Source organism: Leucoraja erinacea, chromosome 35, assembly GCF_028641065.1.
Source record: "Leucoraja erinacea ecotype New England chromosome 35, Leri_hhj_1, whole genome shotgun sequence".
Classification (NCBI taxonomy): Eukaryota; Metazoa; Chordata; class Chondrichthyes; order Rajiformes; family Rajidae; genus Leucoraja; species Leucoraja erinaceus.
This window is the reverse complement of record NC_073411.1, coordinates 6,731,585-6,740,485: the sequence shown is the minus strand read 5'-3', so window position 1 is coordinate 6,740,485 and position 8,901 is coordinate 6,731,585. Positions and strand designations below refer to the sequence as shown.

Here is an 8,901-nt window from a genome sequence, read left to right as displayed (position 1 = left end):
AATACATAGATTAGCATGGGGCCCCTATGCTCGTGAGGCCCAGCGTGCCCATGCGTTAAGATGGCCCTGCCTTCATTGCCAGCTCTGATTTGTTCTGTACCTTTTCATACCTCTAGTCCCCCTCACCCCTAACTCTCGGTCTAAAGCAGCATCTAGACCCTTCCTTTTCTCTATTCCCTTTCTCCACAGATGCTGACTGACCCACTGAGTTACTCTTGGTGTCCACCTTTGAGATGATGCACAACCAGATATAGGCCAACAAAAGGCGTTTCTGAATTTGATGTCCTAATAAATTGAATGAAGCCACGAATAAAACACAAAGGAACTTTGCTCGGCAAACACAATATATTTACAGTATGTCTCAACATTTGCGCACAGAGCAAATGGTACAACAAAGCTATCTTCCAAATGCTTATACTTTAAACTAAATTACAGTATTTGCATTACAATAGACAATAAGCCAATGAGAACATTGGTGGGTAATCACTATCTCTTCACAAATTCAAGCTTGTACCTTATTATAAGATACAATAAAATCTTAAAAATAAAGCCACAAAATATAATACATCTCTGTTCAAAATACTGTACTTTATGCAAAAAATTTCCAGGAAAAAACATTTCTCACAGGTTTCTCCTTAACTGTTAATATCAAACCACTTTGATCCCATGTCTGACAATTTCCCCCCCCCCACATGCAGACATTTAAACCGTAAAGAGCAAAAGGAGACCATCTGCTTTGAAAGATAAGCCTAAAACTTTTTTTATGCGTATGGTTCCCAAGAAAAATGCCATCGTGCAGTAAGTAACATGCTTTCTTATTAATGACTGGGGGCCAAAATGCTCCCTTGATAATGTGTGGAATAATATGACAAAAAAAGGTAAGGGGGAAAAGTACCAACACAACAAAAGTTCTGATTGGACACGTGGTGAAGTGTTATAACGGATGGCTCCTGTTCTCTCGTCAAAATTCCTCCCCGGAGCCAACCCCTCTCCTGCTGGTCATCTAACACCGAGATGTACACTCATACACAAAGTCAAAAATGACAGCGGCGTTTCAAAGGAGACTTCAGAACACACCACACGCGATCTGTCTGACCGCGGGTCTTTTACACAACAATGAAGAAAACGTAAGTGCATCTTGACCTATTCATAGAAATATTTATATGGTGTAATTAACTGTTAGGAGTCCACCGTGAACGTTGTCCGGCCACCAAATGCCAAAGGAGTCTTTGTTTCAAATGCATATTGAGTAAAGTGAGCAGGGTCTAACCCCACTGTAAATGTAATGCTGAATTGTGTAGTCTGTACCAACAAAGCATTGATGGCGAAGACGTAGAAACTGCAGGTTCACAAAAAGACACGAAGTGCTGGAGTAACTCAGCGGGCCATGCAGCATCTCTGGGGAACATGGATAGGTGATGTTTCGGGTCGGGACCCTTACTGAAGGTGAGCATGATGGATTATCAAAAGTTTGCTCAATAAAAGTCAACTGTGTGTGTGTGTGTGTGTGTGTGGAATAGGGTCAGTGTAGTCCAATAGTAGTCATGTACTTCTCACCGCGTTAAAGATCTGACGTTAAACTTAATCTTCGACAATATTGTTACTGATGTGTTGCTCCACACCGGAGTGTTAAATATATCCCACCGTCCTGCTTTCAGAAGCTGCGCCGAAATTGCGCTAAAACGTTTGCGGGAGGGGGGTGCGACTGGAACGGTGTACTCGTCAAAATTTGCGCCGAGCAGACCCGCCAGAGTTCGGCGGAACGTCCAGGAGAGACGGACCAGGTCGCATCGGACAACCAACAGGCGGGGTTTGGGTGCCATTCACGTTGCGCCGCCAGGAAATTTGGCTCCCGGAGTAAAAGGTGCAAGAGCCCCAATGCGTTATCTTGGCGAAGCAATGGGCGCCGCTTGGAGCAGCTTGAGTACAATTCAACCTCTCGCGTTTTTGCGCATTGAGAGACGACAGTCTAAGCACAGCTTGTCACCGGGGCTCCCGCTGCCGCGGCCGGGATGGGAGCCGAGGGATTCTTGTCCATTTTTTTCTCCTTCTGCTTGAGATGAATCTTGGCGTGTCTCTTGCGCTCGTCGCTCCGGGCGAACTTGCGCCCGCAGAAGTCACAGCTGAAGGGCTTCTCCCCAGTGTGGGTCCTGATGTGGGTGGTGAGGTGGTCGCTGCGGCTGAAACTCCTCATGCAGATGCGGCACTGGAAGGGTTTGTGGCCCGTGTGGATCCTCAGGTGCCTGGTCAGCTCGTCCGACCTGGAGAACCTGCGGTCGCAGCCTTCGGCCGGACAAGCGTGGGGCCTTTCGTGGACTGGTGTCTTGCTGGGCCGGTTGGGGTACTTCCTTGGCCGAATGGGCTTAAGGGTCAATTGCTGCGGGTGGGAACTAAAGCTGGCTGGCATCTGCTTGGAATCCGTGTAGGCTTTGATGGTCGTTAGTGGAGTGAGAGGAGGGGGGATCCTGATGGGATCCACTGAAGCTGGGAAATGTTTGTGATCTGCTATGGACGCCAGGTCGTTCTGGTGGTGGAACATGTTGTAATCCGGAATAACGGAGAATATGTTGGCGTCCTGGGGAGGTTTGGAGTGATACTCCTGGTTGGAGTAGAGATTGTTGCTGGGGTTTGGGGGTGTGTGGTAGACCTGCTCCTGGTACATCTCACTGCATTGTGGATAAGGCGTCGGTCCTTGATAAAGCTGCTCCATCTCGCCTTGGTTCTGTACCATGGTGCAGGCAGTGGACGTCTGAGTGCTGGTGGAGGGGGAATGAGAGACCCCGAAGAGGCCCGCCAAGTTGATGATGTTTTCCGAACACCAGTTCGAGCCTCCAAGTGGCCCAGGCGGGGAGTCGAAGGCGAATTTGCCCAAGTACGTGAGAGTCTGGTTCCGGTTGGAGTTTTGGAAAGGGTGGGAATAGTTCATGTCCTGGGTCCCTTTCTCCATTGCAACGTCCATAAGACCGTCTGAATGTGGGGGAGAGGAGAAGGTTCAACATTAGTTTCCCGAGTTACAACAAGAATATCTTGGAACGATTAATACACCACATGGATACATTTTCTGAAGCAGTGGACAATAACACCTGACCTTAAAGTTCAAACAAACTCCTTGCACTATTCAGCTGAACCATTATGATTTTTATTGTGTTAGCGTTTGGCGGTAGTAAACCGCAACAGAGCCGGCACCATAGACAAGATGCCACAATGCCAAAGCCACCGCGCGTACGCGACTCAATGCTACCCGCTCATCACTTCCAGCCGAAGTGATCACAGTGCAGAGACGTGTAACTAATGAAGCCCCATATTTTATTTAGCAGGTAACTCCTCTCGTACAGAATTAGCAGCGGGATAAATTGGCAGAAAAAACGCACGACATGTTTTTGTACATTAAAGCCGCTGCCATCCAATGGTGTTCAATATCTCACAAGGTGGGCTCTCTCGTAATATTGTTATAGTGAGATATATTATGTTTAAATATAACGCGTTTGGTCGACAGTTGTAAAGTCACATTATAGTGAGGGCTTTAATTAGTTCAGGGACTCCATTATACCAAGATACCAGAACTCATGTATTAACATAACATCACTGTATAATGTCACTGGAACTATTTGAAAGCAGCGTGATGTATAATGGGTAGATATTTATTAATCCCCTATTAATTACTTTATTCCAGAATACAAAATGTAATGTTGACTATAGGAATATTGTTACAAATGTTGAGCACGGGGCGTTACATTTACTACAGTGCATTTAACCAATTCTGCGCCATAGAGCCGTCCAATATATCGGATAATTTGAGGCCACACAACTATTATTGTATCTATCCATGAATATAATGTGGAATTCCAGATTATGCCAAAATCCACCGTGGAGCGTAGTAATCATTGTGGCTCACACTGTTTTCGCTTGAACTCAACATAGGTTTCTTGCAAATATATATGTGCTGCACAAGTTTAAGATATAATTACATATCTATAGATTAATATATTCACTATTACATGCACCCGGGGGGAGGGGGTGGCTTTTAATGCATCCGCGTGCGCGACAATGTCACTTTATTTACATTGCCTTCGGATAAATCAAAACTGTAAGACTTCTTACCTCCACCCATCTGATTGTAGGCGTTGTTTGATTCCGAGTTAAAAATGCTCATGGAGGTGGGCACGGCCGAAGAAATGTCATCCTCGGGGTAGATACTATCCTGCAGGTGGTTTAACAATCCGCTCATCGTCACCGGGATCTTCTCCACTATCTTCCCTGTCATATCAGAGCGCAAACAGCGGGGGTATCCTCTTCCAATAAATAAATAAATAAGTCCCAGATCACCAGGAATGCATGTGTGTGTATAAATTCCTTCTTGAGATAATGAAATCCACCTGGCGCTTAGAAAGATCTCCAAGCAGATGTCAGCTGCAGTCAGTGAAATAACATTGGAAAAAATATATATACATATATATATATATTCTCTTCTCCTCCTGTCTCTGGTGTTTGCCTGTTGAAAGCTTGCAAAGCAATACTGTACTGCCGGTGAAATATGGTCCAGCAGTGTATATATAGCGAGAAAGGAAAGCACCGTGACGTAGATGCCCTTACATGGACATGCGAGGAGTTAGCAGCGGTGACGCTGCGGGTGTGAGTTCGTTTCATGGAACATTGGGACTTGCTTGATTTGCAACAGTCAACTCGACCCCGCCGACCACGGTGCAACAGTGAAACTGACCCCTGCACCGGCCACAAGCAGCCCTCTTGCACCGCGCACTTTGATCTGACACCTTTGCACTTTTATTTTTCAACTGCCTTTTATTTTATTTTTTGTTGCCATTTTTTCTGTGCACAGCCCAGCGGACTGGAACTCCATATAAGGCAAACCGGCTGACGTCACGGCACTCCCCGTCCAAATTTGGCTCACTTTCCGGCGAGCGTGTCGCCCTCTCCCTGGAGTGGAAAATACTGTCTGATCGGAACCCACATCCTTAAAAAGTACCGACGTAATGGTTACTTTTGAGCCGCTAGCTTGGGTGAAATTGTCAAGTAGGAAAATAATTAAAAATAAGCCTTCATTCATCCACTTCCTGATATGAAAGTGAGAATTTGTTTTTCACTTGTTATTTTCCGCACCCCTCCCCCCTGCCTTGCCTTAGCACCAGAGCCATTTTGATTTCTTGTGGCGACATTTATGATTAATGTACACACACATATATATATATATTAATATACATATATATATATATATATACACACACACACACAAACAGCCTCTGGCACTGTGGCATTATGACCCCGAGGGCGGCCACTCTGACAGTCGGTCTGATGGCTCAAGATACACATATCACCCAGTCCGCTGCATCGGCCGGGTTCCCCTCTCTCCCCTCTCCCCTGCCCAGTAGCCTGATAGCATCAAGCCACCTCACGCCCTCTGTGAAATTGCCCTGTGTGTGCAGGCAGTCGATGCGAGAGTGGGATAACCATAGTGTGATCTATGGGCGGCGTGGACTCGGTGGGCCAAAGGGTCTGTTTCCATGCTGTATCTTTCAATCAATATGCAATTAATAAAGTGGCTATTTCACAAGCCTGTGCTTTTGGCACCATGCACAGTTCAATCTTATGTACAATTAATCTACAGTGAAAACACGAAGATGCAATAATGTACATATTAAAACGTGCAAAGAGCTATAAATATTGTACATATTTGAACCATAAATACATGCATATGAAGCATAGATACAAATATACCAGGTGCAACACACCTGGCTGGCAGGTCGTTCACCATGTGATATTTATAGCTCATTTTGTCCCCTGCAAAATATCCTCCCGCCCATCAACTCTTGCAGCCTCAATGGTCACTTACTCCACAGTTTCAAAAGATGTCACACAACCTTAACCGTTATCTTGTATAAAACAAAAAGGAAAATAATTTCCACCTAATTGACTACATCGGACAAGGTATCACTGTCTCCATAACTTCCAACAACATCAGCAGCCGCGTTAAAGTCAAAGTGACCCGATGAGCAGGTTGATGCTGGCTGGTGGGATGACAGATGCTCGGCGAGCCCATATATATATATGTATACACACACACACACAGTTGTCTTCGCAAGGGCGATGAACTGAGGGTCCGTGCAAGTAGTGATTGTCCATGCTGAAGCAGAGGAGTCCGTGTCCACTTTGTACATGTGGCTGGACAAATCCCGCGCCCACGCTGCTTCCATTGTCATTGATGAGGAGTGCGGTTACCTGGCGAGTTATACGCTCGCTGCACCGTGAACCGTGACTGAATGGATGACCCTTCGCTGACACTGGCTTCCACGCTGAGCTCAATCCAGTTGACAAGGATTAACACAGATAATCTGTCGGCCTGCTTCATCTCCTGACTCTTAAAAGGGCCTGCATCAGAAAAGAAAATTGTGGTGGAAACGTGAACATTTCGAATGAATGTTTTCATCAGAGTTGCATCATGAAATGAAAGCAAAACAGTGTGGAAGATCAGAGTGTTGGAAATATTCCGCAAACCAAGCAGCACCTGTGAAGAAAGTCAATGTTTCAAACAGGACCAAATGTTATGCACCTGTTATAAAAAAGTTAGCTATAAAACTGCAGAGCACAGCGTGTAGGATGGCCTGTGCCCATGTAATCTCTGAATAATAAAAAAGTAGAATTATCCTAAAAGATAGACACAAAATGCTGAAGTAACTCAGCGGGTCAGGCAGCATCTCTGGAGAGAAGGAATAGGTGATGTTTCGGGTCGAGACCCTTCTTCAGACGCCTGATGCCATGAATGATAGACTTGCCATTATAGAGTTACAGTCATATAGCACTGAAACAGGCGCTTCAGCCCAACTTGTCCATGCTGACCAATCAGCCCCATCTAAGCTAGTTCCATTTATCTGCCATTAGTCCATTTACCTCTAAACCTTTCCTATCCATGCACCTGTTTCAAATTTCCCATATGTTTGTTTCCTAATTGAGGACATGTCCCTCTCTCACCCTCTTGTAAGTGAGTAGTTCGCAGGCCCAGTAACAGTGGAAGTCATCATCCACCCCAAATACTTTACGAACCGGGTGAATTGTCCTCAGCCTCCCCACTGCAGTCATAGAGTCAGTCATACAGCAGGAAAACAGCCCCTTGGGCCCAAATCACCATGTCAACCAAGATGCCCCATCTAAGGTAGTCCCGCCTGCCTGCATTTGGCCCATATCCCTCTAAACCTTTCCAATGCATGTACCTGTCCAAGAGCCTGTTAAATGTTATTATTATACCTATCTCCTCTGGCAGCTCATTCCATATTCCCACCACAATCCATGTGAGAAAGATACCCCTCGGGTTTCTGTTAAATGCAGAGTTAGCTTTCAAACAGTGCTGATCCCTGTTCATTATCCTCTGCTGCAGTGGTTTAAAATAAGCCTCTTCTTCTCGGGCAGTCTCTCTTGCAGCCAAGGATGACTTGAGGTGGCTGAAGAGTTCTCGTGTTGAGTCACGGACTCTGTCTCTGGTGGGTTAGAAGGTGTTTAGCAGGGCAGGTGGACTAGCTGTGAGAGTTTTTAAGAAGGAACTGCAGATGCTGGAAAATCGAAGGTAGACAAAAGTGCTGGAGAAACTCAGCGGGTGCAGCAGCATCTATGGAGCGAAGGAAATAGGCAACGTTTCGGGCCGAAACCCTTCTTCAGACTGATGTAGGATAGCTGTGGGAGACTTTGTGCACTGCTTCCTCTAGTTCATAGCCCATCTTTGCACCACCCTTTGGCCAGTGCTTTCCCCGATGCCCCTTCACCAATTTGGGGAGTCATGGGCCAGGGATTCCCATGATCAGAGAACATGTTACTTTTACAGGGAGACTTTATGAACGTTATTGAGACACCTGCTCTATCCTTCTGGGAATTTGAGAGCTGATAGCAGTGTGCCTGCATTAGGAGTCTAGTATGTGCATGAACTGGCCTCCCTGCCAGAGCTGGTTTCATGCAGGTAGAACCTCAGTGTTGACCTGCGAAAAGTATGTTTGAAGAAGGGTCTCAACCTGAAATGTTCCCAGTTCATCCCCTCCACAGATGCTCCCTAACCCCCCTTTGCACTTTGAGTTTTGCTGAAGATGCGAGCAATTGTACTGCCTTGCGTCTCCAAAAAACATTGCTTGCCTTGCCATTGCTATTGAAGAACTTTATGCGGGATCTCCCTATCGGTTTGCCCCTGGGCTTAGCTAAGATGGCCATTTATGGGACCGGGCAGATGAGGGTTTGACCCGAGTCGACTAGCTGCCCCTCTTCCAGGCTTATATCCCTGTAGAGGAAACGTGTGGTGTCCCTGGACACTTTGAAGGCCTTCCTTGGACACTGGTCACTGCTGCGGGATCGAGTCGTGGATAAGGCTGACAATGTTGTAATATGATGATCAATGTTGGCAAGCTGCACGAAAAGCAATTTTGAGTAATGTATTACTCTGGATACTGTGAAGAGGTAATAAAAGCCCTGTTAAGGAAGAAAAAGATGACAGAGATCTTCCCAGTGTGTGATGTACCTGCTGCAAGTTGACTGTGTGTTCACAGCATGCCCAAGGGCAGCAACAGTGCTGCTCACTAGACTATGAGTAGCAGTCTGAAGAATGGTCACAAGCTGAAATGTCACCCATCCTTTATCTCCAGGCGTTGAGCACCATCAACATTAACATCCACTGAGTTACTCCAGCATTTTGTGTCTATCTTCGGTGTAAACCGGCATCTGCAGCTCCTTCCCACACATTCAAATATGAGAAATCCCTTTCAAATGACAGAGATCCAGGATTTTAGTGACCATGAAGTCACTGCACTTTCCTTCCATTCACCACATACTATACACCAGTGCACTAGATAAACTATTTTTATTTTTAACCTTGCCTTTGGTCAGGATAGAGTGGACGTGGGGAGAATGTTT

At 45.9% G+C, this 8,901-nt stretch overlaps 1 protein-coding gene across 1 annotated transcript; it reads right to left on the bottom strand.

Moving 5' to 3' along the window:
- Nucleotides 1-469: 469 nt before the first annotated feature.
- egr3 (early growth response 3) lies at nucleotides 470-4,764 on the bottom strand. The gene is made up of 2 exons (XM_055662183.1): nucleotides 4,102-4,764; nucleotides 470-2,967 (listed from the first exon to the last, which is right to left on the bottom strand). The coding sequence occupies exons 1-2, from the start codon at nucleotides 4,262-4,264 to the stop codon at nucleotides 1,970-1,972; spliced, it is 1,161 nt and encodes a 386-aa protein (XP_055518158.1). The 5' UTR covers nucleotides 4,265-4,764; the 3' UTR covers nucleotides 470-1,969.
- Nucleotides 4,765-8,901: the final 4,137 nt, after the last annotated feature.